This window comes from Sparus aurata, chromosome 22, assembly GCF_900880675.1.
Source record: "Sparus aurata chromosome 22, fSpaAur1.1, whole genome shotgun sequence".
NCBI lineage: Eukaryota > Metazoa > Chordata > Actinopteri > Spariformes > Sparidae > Sparus > Sparus aurata.
Window position 1 is genome coordinate 28,338,512 of NC_044208.1, and position 18,517 is coordinate 28,357,028.

The 18,517-nt window shown below is 42.9% G+C and overlaps 1 protein-coding gene across 1 annotated transcript in view; it reads right to left on the reverse strand.

Annotated features, from left to right (window-relative positions):
- Window positions 1–656: 656 nt before the first annotated feature.
- The window catches only part of vsnl1a (visinin-like 1a), a 34,971-nt gene continuing 17,110 nt past the window's right edge, over window positions 657–18,517 (reverse strand). Inside the window, exons 3-4 of the mRNA XM_030405194.1 lie at window positions 4,291–4,506; window positions 657–2,916 (exon numbers count right to left, since the gene is read on the reverse strand). Of these exons, the coding sequence (XP_030261054.1) occupies window positions 2,719–2,916; window positions 4,291–4,506 (414 nt within the window). The 3' untranslated portion in view covers window positions 657–2,718. The remainder of the gene's footprint in view (window positions 2,917–4,290; window positions 4,507–18,517) is intronic.

An 18,517-nucleotide genomic window follows, 5' to 3' on the forward strand; every position in this document is an offset into this window, starting at 1 on the left:
AGATCGTCACTTTTGTGGGCCTGGGTGACAGAAATCGTGATGTAAGGGTAAAACATCTGGTGACGCAACCAGGAAATGCTCCAAAGGCTAGACCGTCACATTTAACAACAGCTGACGAGGTTAACAAGGTCTCTCTGAAGGACTCGCCTTTAAAGACCACAAAGACCGAGTCCTTCAGAGGATGCAGACCCTGAACTGAGACACAGCAGTGGTTTCCTCTGTAATGTGTTTGTTTCAAAAGTGACATCTAGTGGTTGCACAGGGACATTATGGCATCATGTCTTCATGAACTGAATAGTATCTCTTAATATGTAGCATTTATTACTAGATAAGCAGTTTAAACAGTTAGCTTTCAGTTAAATGAATGTAGCCTATTTAAATGTTTAGAATTCTATTTGTATGTAAATTAGCTTAAAGAAGTGGATAAAATATCTCAACAGGCATCTTAAATTACTGGCTGGACAGAAACAGCTGACAGTAGGTTAGTGCAGAAACACTTTGTGACAGATAAACACTTAAATTATGTTAAACAACTGGATGAAATCTTGAATGAGCTTTTACTCGAACAGTGGAGATAGTTAAAACCGCTGCTCTAGGTGAACGTCTACTAAATATTGTGCAGGAGGCGGTTCGTTAAGTCAGCAGACGAGACGAGAGCCCATAGAGTTCCTTTTATTAGATTAAATCACAACACAGGGAGTAGTGCAGCCATGTCGTCAGGGACACAATACATGCTACAAAAGAATCCTTGTACACGTTTGCCTTTGCTTACATTTGGTATCTTGATAGCAATTAACAGAGTTGGAGTTAGAAACATTGTCTGGCCCAAAGATGTTCATGTAAAGAAGTTCAGATTAGAAACTGACAGGTGGGGCGGGGGGGGCGGGGTTGGCAAGCCACACTGCGGCGAGATGACGATGGACTGGCAATGTTAGATCTTTATTGCAGTACTGTACGTTGTGACACGTCACCTGTCTCCTCTGACCTCCTTCAGCTCTTACAAAGCACTGGTGGTGTCGGTGCTTTCAGCCGGGGGCCAGGTAAACTTACTGAAGAAGAAGAAGGTACAAGGTGGTTTACAGGCTATTTCCAAATCGTTTTTCTTTTTGTTTTTTATTCCAGGAGGTAACCACGCTGAACTTCTCTACATTTCGTATGCATCAGTACGTGTACAACGTGTGAGAGAGGGGAGTAAAAAAGTACAAAAAGATTGACTGATCGGTAAGAGAGAAATACTTCGAGGGTCAGGGAGGGCGAATAGTCCAACCTACGAAAAAACATGGCTTCACAGTAAGGGCCGTCCTCTACTAGTTACAGTGTATAATAATGAAACGCCATTCACTTGCTCCTCTCACTAACTAGCATTCGTTTACTTCCACTGAAAAACAACAAACAAGAGAGTTAAAATGCTGCGCGGGGCCTTACAGTATTGTCTTCTCCTCAGCGAATCTCCTCTGAATTTATCGTAGTTGATATGCAACCTGCAGGCTAAACATAGTAAAACAGTGGATGTGATGGTGACACATAACTAACCGATGACAGTTTAGATGAATACTTCTTGAAATCCAGCTAAAGGAAGCGTCATTCATTCTCCGGAGGAGGGGGAGGGGGGGGGAATCCTGATCTTAGAATGCTTAATCTCACTTGTCTGATTGCTTCAATAATGCATCAATTTATCTCCGCGTCCAAAACGATGGATTCCTCCACATTCAACGTCTACTCAGTTGTAACGAGATAAGTGTGTTTGAGATGCACGAGGGAGGGGGAACATACACTACGGTTAATCTACGAGGAAACATGCTCCCACAGTTAAAAGCAGTCAAAAGAAAACGTCTCGACAGATCACAAAAAGTTACATCCCATACGACGATACTTGTAGAAGGACCTACTGCAAGGTGGTTTATTTTTTTCTTCTCCCTATTCAGTTAAAATCTTTTCTCAGGGCTTCTCCCGAGTGTCACGTGATAAGGCTTTCTGTCTGCAATTACAGGATGCAAAATGAGGAGATTTTTAAGGCAGAACCTAAAGGCATGCAAATTAACTACGTTTACATTTCTCTTTACTGACAGTACAAGCATGTTTCGGAAGGAAAAAAGTTGGACAAACGCTGATCCATCTCTTCTAGAGCTAACGTTTTTCGAGACGATGGATAAGAGTGTCTTACTGGAGGCAGATACATCATCATAGGAATTTGGTTCAGTCGACATTACTCGGTATTATGAAACACATACAGCTAGCGTCAGTAAACTCGGTAACGATAAATAGAGTAGCGGCAAATTCAACGTAGCACATCACTGATGCGCAAGCTCCAGTCGAATGAAACTTTATGGAAAATACTTTGCACACTTCACATTTTGGCAGTTGATCTTTGAATAATTTAAATATATATTCATATTTATAGATCTATATATATATTATTTGTGCGTGGTGTTCTTATGTAGTGAGCTGTGTGTGTGTGTGTGTGTGTGTGTGTGTACTGTGAGTGTGCACCTGCACTCTTGAACCCGCACACTGTTTGTATGTTGTGTGTAGATCTTTTTATAGCAAATAACATTCTCATGCACACGAGTGTTTCAAACACAAGAAGCAGATCCATTGAAAGGTAGTCCAAGCATATATTTTTTTTTTCAGTGGAAATAGCTGCAAACTGAATGGAACATGAAATTTCTTTCTGTGCAGTCCGTGGCGGCTGGTGGAGCGCTGCGCTCGCCCTCCGGCCTATTTCTGGAGGTCACACTGCAGCAGTAATACGATGGACGGGTCGCTCTTGGCCGCCTCTTTGAACTCCTCCAGTGAGATCTGGTCGTCGTTGTTCTTATCCATCTTGGAGAAGATCTTGTCCACCCTCTGCTCGGGCGTCAGGCCGTCCTCGTTCATTTTCATCATGATCACAGTGCCGACCATCTTGTAGATCGCCTGCAGGGGGAGAAAGAGAGCAGCAGATCTTTAGACGAGATTGGGTGCATCTCAAGCCTCTTAATGCACCCATGTTTCCTCCGCTTGTGTCTTTTCCTGAGTGGTGCAAGGAAAAGACGTGTGAGGAGAGGAAGCAAGGAACCAAGGAAACATGTTGGTGTGTTTAGGTGACCAGCATCTGACAGCAGCACAGATGGAGCCCAGCTGGCAGGATACAATTTTTGCAGCTCACCACAGATACATTCACATTTGTCACACGCTGCGTACCGTATTGACATTTCTGCAAAATGTGTCATATCAAGAGCACATTACATCAGAGGTGGATGTGGCCACAGGTCACCAAGATGGCGTTTTCTAAAACATTTGTAAGCGTGACATCACTGGAAGTTTTCAAAGAGACCTCGGGAAAATGTTCCAGCCGTGTTTGTGGCGACAAAAACAGGTATTTTAAGCCGAAACATCTTTTCTGACCCCAAAACACACAATTATTGTAATCAGAGCACGAGTAAAACATTGCAACAAGATGAAACTGAAAACTGTTGCAACATAAAGAAATGTAAAGTGCACATAAAACATGCAGAGACCAACGCTGCCAACAGTTATTCTGGCTCACCTGTCAGTCAGCGCTGAGTTTGTGTTCGCACAGATAACACGATGTTCAGAAATGACAGCCTGTGCTATTAGTTTTGTTTTTTTTTTACTGACATCCTCCCACATGAGAGAACAGAATGTGAAAGATTACATCCACACATGCATGAATAAATTTATTCTATATTTGTACTATGTACAGATCAGAACCACAGTTTGTTGTTGGACTTCACAGCTCCGATCGGACAGTTCTGTTTTTATTTCAATCTAAATATTTAAGAGAAATAATTCCCTATGTAATATATCTCACATACAGATATAATTATTGAGGTGTAGTGATTTTAACAAAACACGAGTCAAAATCACCATGATAATGTTTTTACTGCAGAACACCAGATCTCCTCCTCTGAGTATTATATCATCCACCAGACAAAGTGCCCCAAATTCTACATGACTCGGCTCTAAAAATGCACTTTTACCTCTCTTTGCTTGTTTTATGTTATTTGTGTTTATGAATAATTCATGTCTTGTCAGACCCTGCAGGCTCAGCCCTCTGCTGCATAACCTTTAACCAGAAAAAATAAAAAATCAAAAGCGCTGCATCCCTGTGAGTCAGCAGGTTAAAAACGTAGAAGCCATGAAGCAAAGCAGGAGAACGTTTAAGAACCAGTCGATACCCAAGTATGCAAAGTATTACTAATTCTTCTAACCTGAGTAAACTAATAAAACAAAGTCAATTAAGCTCTCTTAAAAAGATAATTCTGAGATTATTCTTTACTGCGATACCTCGATGATCTCCAGCATCTCCACCCGTGTGATCTTGCCGTCTCCGTCCAGGTCGTACATGTTGAAGGCCCAGTTGAGTTTCTGCTCGAAGCTGCCTCGTGATGTGATGGACAGGGCGCAGATGAACTCTCTGAAGTCGATGGTGCCGTCGCCGTTCTTGTCGAAGGTCCTGAAGGCGTGCTGGGCGAACTTGGACGCGTCTCCGTAAGGGAAGAACTGGAATGGAAAAACAGGAAACAGGATTGAGTGAAAGAAAGAAATGCACCGGATTCGCCGAAAGACAGAGAACTATTTGCATTTAAATCAGTGGAGTCATTAAGTAAACTTTGATTTCCTATTCTCATCCAGTGCTTTTATGTTCTACCTTTGCAAATGTATTCATGTGGTGGCTTACAGGAGTCTCACATATATGCTGTATAGTTTCTAGCCCGTCTTTTCAAACTATCAACAACCTGCAACACATCCTACGAGATTTATCGGGAATTCTTGTTCTCAAATAAGTGATAACACTAAAGTTCTTTTTGATTCCTGGAGGGATGTTGTCTTTTCTCCTTCAGGCTTGAGGGACCAGGAGCCGGTGGATCCATTTGTTTGTTCACTCACTTTAAACCTTCACACACCAGTTGACACATTCACCTTGAATATAAGTCCACCAGTTGAAGGACCTCCTGCCTCGCAACTCAACTTTTGAAGTATTCTTCTGCTGTGTGGAGTAAGTAAGACACTTCAAGGTTAAACTCTCAGCTTTCATGGGTCCTGTGGGTTTTAGCAGCCGGTAAAATTCTAACTGCAGCTAATCAAACTTAATTTTGACTGTTTGTAATCACTTTGGTGAGACGTCTGCCCTCATGTAGCACCATCATCAGGTCAAAATGTACATTATTCCAAGATTTGTGCTGTTTATTTTTGACCAAACAGGCAAATTAACGTCTCAACTCTGCTTTGTGTGTGTGTGTGTGTGTGTGTGTGTGTGTGTGTGTTAATGCTAATTAGCCCATGCTAGCATGCTAAACCAGGATGGTGAGTGATTCAAACATACCTGCTAGAAATCTTAGTACTGTCACATTTTGAGCATGTTAGCATGCTAACTTTAGCTTTGAGCTCAAAGCAACACAACAGACTCTTAATCTTGTACATCATTATTCCCCTTTGATGTGATGGTACAGCATTTAATAGGACAAGAGCACTGGATCGCACAGTAACGGTGAAATAGATAAAACAATTACATTTTATGTTGTTTGCACAGCAGACAAATTGATTTTAATCGACCGTAATCTATTTGTGTGCGATGACGCCACAGTCTTCTGTCCTGTAACTCAGATATAGATTACAAATACGAGGAATCAGCTGTGTTCTCGGTGTTAGTTCAAACTTAAAGCCCTTCTCCAAGTCGGCAGTCTGAGCCATCCATGTCATCACTGCAGAACTGCGCCACTCGTACACAAGGTCAGAGGTTAATGCAGAAACTCTGTCGATGACCGCTGAGCCCACTGCTCTGCTCCTCATCTCCTGAGCACCACGAACACCCGTGGACAGCCGGGAGAAGCTGAACGATTCATTAGATACAAACGTCCACTTGACCTCTCTGGTAAACACTCTCAGAGCCGATGGGTAATCTAAGCTAAGCGGGGATCCTCTCTGAGGACTTGTAACAGCCTTCATCACTGGAATGCAGCAAACCAGAAGGGAAACATCATTTTGTTTAATCAGTAGAGAGAAAGTCTTGTAGTTTATTTTCTATGTACATAAACTATAAATAACAGAGTTAAACAAAGGAACAGCTGAAGATAAAGTCAGTGAATCATCACAGAAAATAAAAATGACTTCTGTTTGATGTTGATGTGACGATGAGACAGCCAATGTGAGCCGACGCATCGTGCACACAAAACCTGTTTAGCGCTGAACAGGAAACAGAGTGAGTTTTCAGAGCTAGAATTGACGAAAGTGGAGAAAATAAGACCAACTCAATGAGACACGGAAAACTTTTGTAAAGCCGAGGGGAGGAACTGCAGAGTCGGTAGCAGCTTTTTTTCAATTATTCACTGGTATTTGATAATGTAGGTGAAGTGAAGTTTCATCACGATATGATATTATATTGATTCTTTGGACAAAGCTGCTGATATCACAAAGTCTGCCACAATACGATTTCGATTGGATTGGATACACGAGACTGTGATTGGTAAGAGATGATGTCATATGTCCTTTTAACACAGTTACATTCATATAAACTCACAAAAAGCAACTAAAATATGATTTGACAGTTGGAAATGTTATTGTATCAATAGTTCCAGACATGTAAAGACGGCTGAAAAACAATCTGTTGTCTTTAATAAAAACAAAGCTCTGTTGAGCTGTTTAGCTCTCTCTGTTTGGAAACGGTGACATAGATGTCTCATGGGAATTTCAAAATAAAGGCGTATGTGGTGATATGAATCAATGTTTTCAGTTTGCATTGATGCTATTGGATCGTTGAATCAATCTATCGATCTGGATCGATGTATCGTTGCACCCCTACTGGAGAGTAACAGGAAACAGGAAGAGAGAGAGAGAAGGGGTGTGAAATGCAGCAAAGAGCCACAGGTTGATTTGAATCCTTGACACGGCTTCAGTACGTGGGCAGCCTAATTATTGTGGCTTTAAAGTCCCAAAAAAGAAGCCAGAACATCGAAATCTGTAGCAGTTTCAGGCAGCAAGCAGATCCGAGGCACGTGGACTTTTGTTTCAGGCGGTGCGAGACTGTTCTACATCGTGTCCTTGCCCGTGTGCAAAGCAGACCGTCCTGTCATCCAGGAGCGGATAAAAAAAGGCGAGGACGCTGCCTTAGCCGCTCTGAAGAGTAACCGCCACAGCACGAACAAACTGTCTGCAGTCACAACAGGGGGGGGGAGTTAAGGCCATGAATCCTAATGGGAGGGGAGAGAGTGCAGGGGATGGGAGATAGAAGGAGAGAGGAAGAGAAACAGATGAGGAGGTGGATAAATAAGACAAGGTGAGATGCTGAGAGTCAGTTTGGGTTGCAAAGCTGCCCATCTGCAATGAGGTCCCACCCATGTAAATTGTGCTGCAGCAGCAAAACCGATCAGACTGCAGTGAGAAGTTAACAGACAGAGGAGAGGGAGGGGGGCAGAGAAAAGATGAAGGAGGAGGCTGAAATGGGTGTGACAGAGATCCAGGTCTCTATCTGCTCTCCTGCTCAGGAGAAGCTGAACTCATTTAAAAGGAGTACGTCTCCGGGGGATGGCTGCTGCCAGGAGGAAACAGGACGCCGCCTGACACTTTCTGCACGAATGCGACATGGTTTTTTCTCCCACGAGCGCTGCCTCCTGCCCCCGTCTGGCCTCGCCTCGGCTCATCTGTCCGAGCCTTGGAGGAGGAGGAGGAGGAGGAGGAGACACGTGGATGGACGGGACAATGTAGGAGTTTTTGAGAGGGAGGGAGGGAGAGGGGAAAAAATGAGAGGGAGGAGGAAAAGGTGTCAGGGAAGTGATGCGGGAGCGATGTCGATGGCGGGAGGGAGGGGGGAGAAAAGCCACTGCGGCTCCTCGACAATCTGGCAAGTTATGAAACACTTTGTTATGTAAAAACAGAGAGAGGAACGACAGAAAGTGGGGCAGACTGTGAGATTCCTCCATCTGAGTGTCTTTGGTTGGTCTTTTCTGTCTTTGTCACATGGAGAAGTCTTCACAGACGGCAGCTGTCGGGGATCAAAACCAAAACCTTCACTTGATGACACACAATAACCACGTAACAACAGAAGTGACACAGTCAGGACCCGACGCCACCGTCCTCTCGCCTTTACAGCTACGGATGTTAGGCTGTTAACATTTCCATTAAGTCTTACTTCGCTCCTGATTTGGCTCCCGTTTGCTGTTATGGCTGTTTGATACGGCTGTTTGGAGTCGGCCATCAAAGGACAGGCTGAACGCCAGACGCTTCCATCCACTCAGGGAAGAGCCAGGCGGACGGGCACAGCTGGCTTAATAAAGGCTAATGTTGCCGTGTCTGTGTGTGTGTGTGTGTGTGAATGAGTGTGTGTGACGAGGCCTATTCTGTCAAACAACAATCCAACCCCAACACTCAACCTCTGCACACACACACACACACACACACACACACGACCCCTAACATGCTGCTGTTAAATGGAACATTAAAGCCTTCGTAATCAGCCTGCAAGCTGGCGCTGGTGCTGATCCAAAAACCGAGAGAGGGAGAGCCAGAGAAGGGGGTAAAAATTATGCAGGACGGGGAAAAAAGAAGATAGGTGGAAAAAGAGAGAGAGAGCAGCCATACTTACATGAAGGCTGTTTCACGCTGACGAAACAGTGACAAGATCATATAACAGATGAATAACACAGATCGAAACACAGTGAATCAACAGCTAACCCTCAAACGACAGGCTCATCAGTAACAAATGACTGGTGTTTGGTTTTAAAATAACTTCAAGAGTTAGGTAACAGCGGCGTTCGATCCAGATTTTGTGTTCAGTCGGCCCGCCTGCGCTGCCAGCTCTTCAGATAACAGCTAAGCCGGACAGACATCTTGTAGCTTAAAAGCTTCGCAGTGATGAGCTCGCGAGGGTCAGGATTTAAACGAGATGAAGATTTATTTACTATATGCACATTCTGTCGAGGTTTGGGGAAGCTTGCAGATTGCATGTAACTGGATTATTGTTATCTGTGTACTCACAAAATAGTAAAAAAAAAAAAAAAGATTTAAAAGTATATTGGTGACTGATCTAAGGCAGACTGCAGGGAGAAGTTAGGGATCGTTCTGACTCTGCAGAAACATGATCGATGTAGAAGAAGTATGAATGAATGAATCTGCCGTTTGAGCTGCTGTTTGTCTTATCAGTTAAATATTTGATATTTAGTTATACAATGTCGGTGTCACAACTTGTACGGTGTGCTGACTGCGTTTTAAGCTTTAAACCACGTCTTCCCTAACGATGATCGTTATCTCAATGCTAACTGAGTAAACTGTCCACTGAGGAGGATCACAAGACACGGCTGAAAGCTCTAGAAATGGACCTTTAGATTTTTAGTTTTAGGTTTAAAAGAATCGTTTTATTCGAAGGAGGAGAGGAGGCTACTTTTTGGTAGCTTAGCTTAACCTTTATTTATATTGTAAGCAGCTTATCTTTTCTTTTTTAAATGACAAAATGCCGTCTTTGTTATGTCTAAAACGGCAATATTCTGCATCATTTCCTGTGAATCCCTTGTTATTACCACACGGGAAAGGCGGACTCCGCCAGCGGCCACAACTATTTTATTTACACTTTAAGCCGCTTATCTTTCTTTTTTTTCAATGGACAAAATACAGATTTCTAGTTGGTGTGTACTAAGTTCAATAAAACGATGACTTGATGTGAATCCCTTGTTTTTATCACACGGGAAAGGCGGACTCCGCCAGCAGCAATAAAAACTGCTTTGAAAAGAGGTATTGTAAATGTAAATATTTGTGTCATATATATATATATATATATATATATTTACATTTCTTTGAACATGAATAGTATCAAAAAATAGTATCTGAGATCATTAAGTTCTATAATATCACTAAAGTTTTTATCCATTGATTCTATCTTGATTAAATAATAATCAAATTAAGACTCAGTATCGTCTCCGCCTGCTGTAATTAGGCCAACAGACAGGAAATCAGACACCAGCCAAAACAGATCCCTCCCTGTCCACCTTATCTCCCAGAAGATGACCCAGTGGGAGATCATTCACGCACTCACTGTCCCCTGATGCACGCTTTGGACCGGCGCCACGGCGATACCACGCTTTGTAGCATGCACCTCTATTTTCCACTGATAAGTGACCGATTCCAAATCCGTCCCTCTGTATATCTTTCAGTTCTCCTTGCTGCTTCCAAAGTCTGGACACACACACACACACACACACTTTTGGGAGCCTCGGGGCTCATTTATGCAATATGGACGGTTCAGTGTGGTTTCTCCCCGTGGATAAATGTTATCATTACCTGCAGGACTGCTGCCAAATGAAAAATGAATCCTCATTGTACATGTTGCTGCTCAGTGGCCACCAGAACTAGACCCACCAGAGAATAAAATAGAATACAATAGATCAAAAAGCCTGCTAATATTTCCAGTCAGCTTTCATGAAGCCCACAAGGTCATCTCTCCCCGCATGAGGGTCCTACAGGCACGGCCTCTAATGTTATCAACAATATGTAGCACGTCTGCCATTGGCTGTTCGTCTCCCCAGCATACAGAATCTGGTTTTAGAGGTCAGACTGAGACAGTAATTTGCCCTTCAAAGCATTAGGGGTCTGCATTCCCCCCTTAGCAACATGTTTAAAACTGAGGCTTTAGTTTTGACTTGTTTGCTACGGTTTCTGTCATTCCACTGCAGCACCAGAGGGCTGTGTAAATAATGCCTTATGTTTCATGCATCCCTTTTGCTAACATTGTCAGAAGCAGTCAAGCCCGTTTGGAGGAACACACGAGCAGGACCTTGACTTGACAGCACTAGCTGTCGCTGCATATGGCCGTGTGCATCACTTTGTCAAAGAACCGCTTAGCTGCCTCTTCACTGAGCAGAAGGAAGAGCGAGCGGGAATACATGCATAATCCATTGCCCGGGTATTTACAGAGTGTGTGTGTCTGCGTGAGAGAGATGGAGCCCGCGTGTGCTCTTACATAAACCCTCAGTGACATGCCAGGCAGCAACAGAAACTTAGCCATGCTACCGCTTCCAAGTCTCCAGGGTCTGCACGGATAGAAAACACACACATGCAATCCCCTCCGCTCTGTAAAAATGCATTTCTAATCATCCTCTTGTTAGTCTCAGACGGGTGTCTGCTGTGATATCAGTGTCACCGGGTGTAAACAAGTGAGCAGTAATTTACTCCTGAGAATGATTCCAACATTAACTGCTAAAACAAGCGCACTACATTGTTCGAAAGTCCGATTCCAGGTGCTCATGACTTGATGGAAAAAAAGACAGATGAGTGACTTTTTTTATTAAAACTACGTGAATATATTTGGCTGCGCTGTAAACGGATATGCAGTTGCTCTTCTGTTGTATTTCTGACGATGCAGCTGATGAGTTTTTTGCCTGTTGGCTTAAAAGTGCACTCGCCGTTGCCGTGGTAACCGCGGGTGTTGCCAAATGAACCAGACTGAGATCTTAAAAGTCCGTCTTAACATTAAATCCACTCTCTTGGGTCAGTAGCTTCCACGTGGAGTCACGAGTTCAGCAGAAACACACGCTATTTTTTTTTTTTTTACCTTTTTCAGAGAAAGTCTAGTAATTCTGTCTGAGCCTGCGTGTATGTGTACAAATGTTTCCTTTTAAGGCTGCATGTTCATGTTAGAATGAGGTGTTCAGTTGCAGTTTGAATTTTCTCAGCGAATCTGTCGAGATCAGCTCAGGTATGCAAAGTCAGCAGATCGGGAAGAACAGGAGAAACACTCCCCTGTTCCTGACCGAAGGTGCTGCTGACTTGTAGACACAACTGAAAAATAGCCACTTTTGTTGTGTTACGTGTTTGTAGCAGCTTGAGTGAGAGTGAAACCAGATAGATTTATTGTTAAACAACCAAACCAGCTAATTAAAATCTGGCAGTGTGACTCAGGAAGACATGTTCTTGGACAAAGTAATGCATTAAAGTTTCATCCTCACTCAGCATGCTAACAGCTAGTTGATCGAGCGTTACCCTCTGGTTCCCCCGGTCTGTTCCGGACCTCCTGCTCTGTGGTCCAAAGCTCCTGTGCTTGTGATGTAAACACCGACACTCCCAGTCCAGGCAGAGTGAGCTAACAGGACCGCTAGCTGCATAGCTAACTGAGCTCTGGTGGTATTCTGTGTCATATTTGTTTGGATTATACATTTAAGATAGCCAATTCTTATATATTGCTCATTGAAGACAGCTGAATAAATTATTTTTGTATAAATATTGGTTTTATTTCATCATTATTCTACATCGTCATCGTTGCCATCATGCCGACAGTTTGCTGGCACATCTGTGGTTGTTTTAACCAAATGGAAGAAATCATCAGTGTCAGTGTCTTTGACTCAGATTACAAGTTGAAGTCTGACATCAGTTTTTTTTCTTCTTCTCATAATTTGAAAACTGAGACCTGAATGCAGCATGACCTGAACAATCAAAGGTGCTACGATGAGGCGGCAGGCATCAATCTCTGCCTTCGCTCGAGCCAGACTGCATTAACGCACGTGTGACCTTTGTTTATGGTCAAGGTCTGTAAGATTGCTTTGGTACTGAGGGATGAGCCTTTCAGTCAGAGAGACAACAGGCTTCCAAGAAGAGGGGCCACTTGATTAAAACATAAACCGCGAAATGATAAGTATAACCGCGACTGGTTATGTGGAGGCAGCAGACACTGAAGGTCGGCGGTGCTCTTCTCTGACATTACATGCACGCCCTACCCTACAACAGAATGACCGAAAGGATATTTACCCCGCTTTAAACGGCTGACTAGATCCATTATGGTGTCCATTATGACTGATTGTGTGCATTCCAGGAACGAGCCTGATTCCTGGACTGCACACGATAATTCAGCTTGTGATTTAAGAGGAATTTGGAGCAGACCTGTCTCTGACCCGGGTTTATCTGTGGTTACAAAACACCCATCTGGCAGCACTAACTCTGCGTAGATGACAGCAGATGGCACTATTGAGTGCGGAACGTATTTCAAGCCTCTGGGGACGGCGAGGGGAATCTGTATCGGCATTGAGGGATAGAAAGAGTGGGAAGGCTGCAGCGAGAGGTGAATACATCAGAATACATACAAAGCATTAATCCACATCAGTAACTTTCCATTCTAGTGCTGAAAAAAGAAGATATTTATCAGCGGTACATAATACTGTTGTCTGCATTCCACCAATGCCTTGTTGATACCGACTCTGATCCAAATAAGATACAGAGGAGCAGCCAAGCCAGGCAGCAAGCGGAGTGTGACTCACTGCCAGGTAGACCTGAGGGCTACCCTCTGCTCCTTGTGACGCAATTCAAAGCGCGGCAGAGTATCAGAGGAAAAAAAAGGGGGGAGGACTCGCTCGCTTTATCTTCACTCGCCAGTGGTGTTTCCAGAATGGCTAGTCTCTAAAGTGCTTGGCATGATAAATCCACAGCAGCTTGTGCGGTTTGAAGCCACCTTTAAAAAAGCTCATAATCAGCCTGCGAGCTTCTCCAGCTCAGCAGGGCCAAGAGACGGCACCAGAGAGGAGAGGAAGAAGAAGAAGAAGAAGGAGGAGGAGGCGAGGGAAGAAAGGGAACACCACCCAGAGAGAGAACAGAGAGAGAACACCACCCAGCAAAACACAACACACAACCTCTTTCCCATTTCCTCTCGGTGTCTACAGTACGGTTCATTATTTATATATCGTGCCTCCATTATACGACATGACTCATCAAACCTCGTTGGATACTCCTCCTCAAGCATGAATTCATCATTCATGGCTCCTCAATCAGGACTCAGTCTGTGCGTTTGTGCAGAAGCACCTCAGGATTCTGAATCTGCATGCAAACATTTATGTGTTTGTACTCTCTGCTGCCTCAACATTACTTCCAATTGACTTACAGAGAGCTGAAACACCCACAACATGTCTTCAGGGTTTATCTGCCTCATATTTGAGTCCATTTATCAAAGTCAGAGATCTGAATTTAATGTGCACTTCTTCTCACAGCAGGGGACTTAATAGGTAACTGACTCACCTGTGAACACCTGCGTTATAAACACTTTGTAGTTTTTAGTATTGTAATGCTCTGAGTTCATCTGCAACCCCTCGCTTTCCCTTTCTCTGCATCTACTTTTCCCAGGTATCAGTGCTTTTCCCCACACTCTGGTGTCTGTGTGAGTTTACCTGAGGGGTAACTGGGTCTGTCTGGTACAAAACACTCACCTCATTTCTTTTTATCTACACCTCACTTCAGATTTATTGTTTTTTGGTGCTTGAAGTGCAGTTAAACTGTTTCTCTCCTGCACTAAATCATTTATACATTCACTGTCTGAATAGTGACAGTTTATATATTTTGAGGCATGCTGGCTGCGCGGCTCTAGAGATGGTGATGACGGCCGTTCAATGAATGGATCACTTTGGTCTGATCTTAACATTTTGTACAGACGTTCATCATCCACGGAGGATGAACCCTCATAACAATGATGATCTCCTGACTTTTCCTCTCGTACCACAAGCAGGTCAGTTCATCCAATACTTTGGTATTCGATGTACATATCAAACTCAGATCTGCTAATTAATTAATGTTAGCATTCCAATATGCAAAACTGTCACTGTGAACATGTTAGCATGCTGATGTTAGCTTGAAGCTAAAGTACAGAGCCACAGAACTACAAGGTTGGTTGCTGACTCACAGCCATGTTATCTAACATCCCACTAACCAGTCCAAGCTTAACTAAATAATGAGAGACGGTACAAAATGTTTTAACCGTAATTTTCTCAAACCAAACTGTTCCTAACCCTGAATATGAATACTTACTTTCTCTGCCTACACAAAGCAAGTGCAGTTCATCTCCAAGATATTGGCAGTGAAAAAAAGACGTTTGACAATTCAGAATATAAATCTTTCTGTTTGTCATTACACACAGTTCTCGTCTGATTGGCAGAATAACAAGTGCTACACTCGTACATTGATGTGTCCATCTGTGCATTAAAAAGGAGCGTTCTTGCATTTACAACATGGGAAAAAATGTCCCATCAATCTCTCCGAACATCTTAAATGTTCAGTTGTTGATCAGGTCAACAGAGAGAAACTGAAAAAGCTTCTGTCTCTTCCTCGTTTCCTCCACACTCAAACAAGGTAAATGTTTTTCTCGGTACATGGAGGGTAAGTTTACGTTCTCTGGTCTTCATTAGTGTTAAGTGAATAATAATACTGCTGAAATATTCATCCCAACCAAAGTAAAAACAAATGCAGTACATAAAATGTAACAACTGTTTCCATGTGCTCAGATTTATATCTGCAGTTAAACCCTGTTGATCAGCTGTATTCAGGGAAACAAGCTCTATAAGCTATTAAACTTAATTTGCTCATGAGCAGTGAAACTCAGACGATACTGATCAGAAGTCCACAGAACCACAAATGGATTTATCACAAATTTACTGATGTGTTTATCAAACTGTTTCAACCATGTAGATGCAATTTCAAATCCCATCTGAACTATAACAAGTGTGGATATTCCACACGCATATCTTTTGGCTCTCATTGGTTTAATAGTTTTACTTCCTGTCCTTTAGTTTGGAGAACAGTGTCACTCTTTCAATCAGTTAATTTATTTAAGTTATGCTGATTGGACAGCTGGGTCAGTGACGGTGAATGGCAAGACTGCAAAGAACAGAATGTCTGAACACAATCTGAACCAAATCATCGCAGAAACTCTGGACTTCATGAGCGATACTTAGAGAAGTGGTTGGTTAGTGTGACAGCAAACAAGAGTGGACCGAGTGCTGAACCCTGAGGAACACCTACATATAAGAGTAAACGCAGTACAACTACAAATAACAACATTATTTATTTACTCTACCACCCTACATCTGAACACAAATATCTGAACTTTCTCCTCCTCACATTTTCAAAACAGGCTTGTTGCTTTAGTTTTAATGCATTCGAGGGGAATTATAAATTATTCTTATTTGGCCTCACCGCACACCGCCTTCCCAACAGACTGATGTTGACCTATCAGAGCACATCACGCCTGGCAGAAGTAGTGAGAAAAATAGACGCAAGAAGACGAAAACAGACAGAGAGGGAGACTGGAATGTGGAGAAAAGGCGTGTTAGTGTCTCGTATCTGCAGAGAGTTTCTGATTTTCTCTCTTTGTTGCTGCTCGGGACGCTTTACCAACCCAACATGTGTCTATTTGACGTCCTGGGAATGAGACTCAACAATCAACTGTCTTTGTGGTGCGTTCAGGAGCAGCTGGGACAAATCCTACTGATTCTACCTTTAACTTTAATTGTCTTTGAATTATTTTAATATGACGTGAGCTTCAGTTAGCTTTGACCACAAATGTCCTTCAGAGGGAGACTTTTAACATTGAAACTTTGGGGCTACAGTTAAAGAATTACTCTTAATTAATTCTTGCTGAGAGGTAAATGAAAAGATGGACACCCCTCTCGTCTGTGTGCTGAATATGAAATGAGTTTTACTAATTTATCAGTCACTTGTTCAAACTTCATTACAGCTCGACAAGCTCATTTTGTGTATATATTAGCTGCTGTTACGTTGTCATCGTTAAGCTGACTTCCTGTCCATTTTGCCGTTAGCAATCCACTCCTTCCTCTCTATATGCCATAGCAGGAGCATCCTGCTCTCTGCACATTCAGGAGCACACAGTACGGCCTCTTTACGGAGCTATTTAACACGTATTCTAATAAAAATACACTGATGTGGTTTTATTTTTACTATAAAAGAGCCAGGCAAGCCGTTTCCCTCTGTTAACCATCTCCTTGGCGGCTTCTTGATTGATATTCATCATAAAGACACAAGATTGGTATTGACATTCTCTCAGTCTTGGCAAGACGGTGAAAGAAGTGTATTCCCTAAAATGTCAACCTACTACTTGAACTGTCATTATGTTGGGCTATTGATCAGTAACAGGGAGACTTAACAGACTGAACAAAACTATAAAAAAGAATTATTACATACGGCAGGACAGCCAGAGAAACCGAGAGAGTGAAAATCTAAAACAAGATAAAGAGAGCAGGAAAGAAAGAAGGAGGGGAGCCAGGATACTAACCTAATAATGTCCTACTCTAAAGCACTACAAGCTAGGAAGAGGAGGGCTACTCCACTGATTAGCAAGACCCATTTTATTTACAGAGTACTTTGACAAATGCAAGATGACCTGACTTGACATTGAGGGCATATTAATCCACGCCATTGTCTTGGCAGATTTTCTTTATGTACTATCTGATGTGATTACAGTGTTTTCTAACACGATTTGGGCAAGAATGTAATGTTTATTTCTCATAATCTTTCTTTTAATGCACAATACAAATGGAAAATAATGTATGAGCAGTAATCAGATTACTGCATGGTCCAGCATCCTTTCTCAAGGGTGGATACTTGCTGACTCAGCGGCTTGAACACTTGTTAACCAGCTGAAGGTAATTTCCCACGACCACCCAACTGCACCGCAGGCTAAAAGCTCTGTGGCCTGTCGCCTTCTCAGATCGACCACGATAAATGGGTTGTTCTTACGGAGGGTGTGCTAATGGTTACACACAGCTCAATCTGAAAATCATTCCCCCACCCAGAAAAGGCCCCATTATCTTACTAGAAGCATCTAAAGGTACTCACTATCTTCCATTTTCTGCTTCTCACACTGCAGCAGCAGAAGCAGTGACACAGGCTGAAGCTCGCTGGATAATTCAATTACAACTTCAAGGTTCAAAGTGAGACACAACAGCTGGGCCAGAGAGCAGCTGATAGGTTCAAAAGAAATTCATCACCACATATCCGCCCATCTGTCCATTTTCTTCCCCCTCTCTGTCTCTACCTGTCCATCATCCTGTCGTCCTTTTCTGCCGCTCTGAGTGTATTTATGTGTTGTTTGTCTCCGTTTCAGTGATTTTTGGACACCAACAATCAAATTACTGTTCTGAAAGACCGCACAAAATTGAAAATAAAAACACTGTTTGTCTTCATGAAATTACAGTCTACTAATTCAGTGTCAGATTCTCCTCCCTCCGTGCTTTCTAAACATTGTAAACGACTGACTGTCATAATGAGTGAGTCACTTAGTCCAGAGTTTATCATTAGCGTTTGCATGACTCAAATTCTCTGAGCTCTAAACAAAGACTGTTTCTATATTCGAGCACAGTGCAATGTGCAAAATGAGGTCTTCTCAAGTGAACACGTATTGTTTCATACTGCCGAACAGAATTTCCCTGAGTTTGTGTGTGTGCCTGTGTTGTGACAGCGATGGAGACGGGCATGAGAGCTTCTGAGATGGCAAAAGCTATTTTTAGTGTATGGCAGCCACAAGCCTACTTGGACAGAGAGGAAGGGAGGTGAGAGAGGAGGTGGGTAAAGACAGAGACGGGGAAAAAAAACACCAAGGGATGAGAGAGAAGGATGGAAAGAGTGCCGTGTAGTGAAACGGAGGAGATGGAGAGGAATAATTCATGTTATGCAATGTTATGAAAAGCTACATAAATACACCCACACCACCAGCTGCACTGTATTCATGCAAGAGGGGACACCCCATTATTTTTTTGGC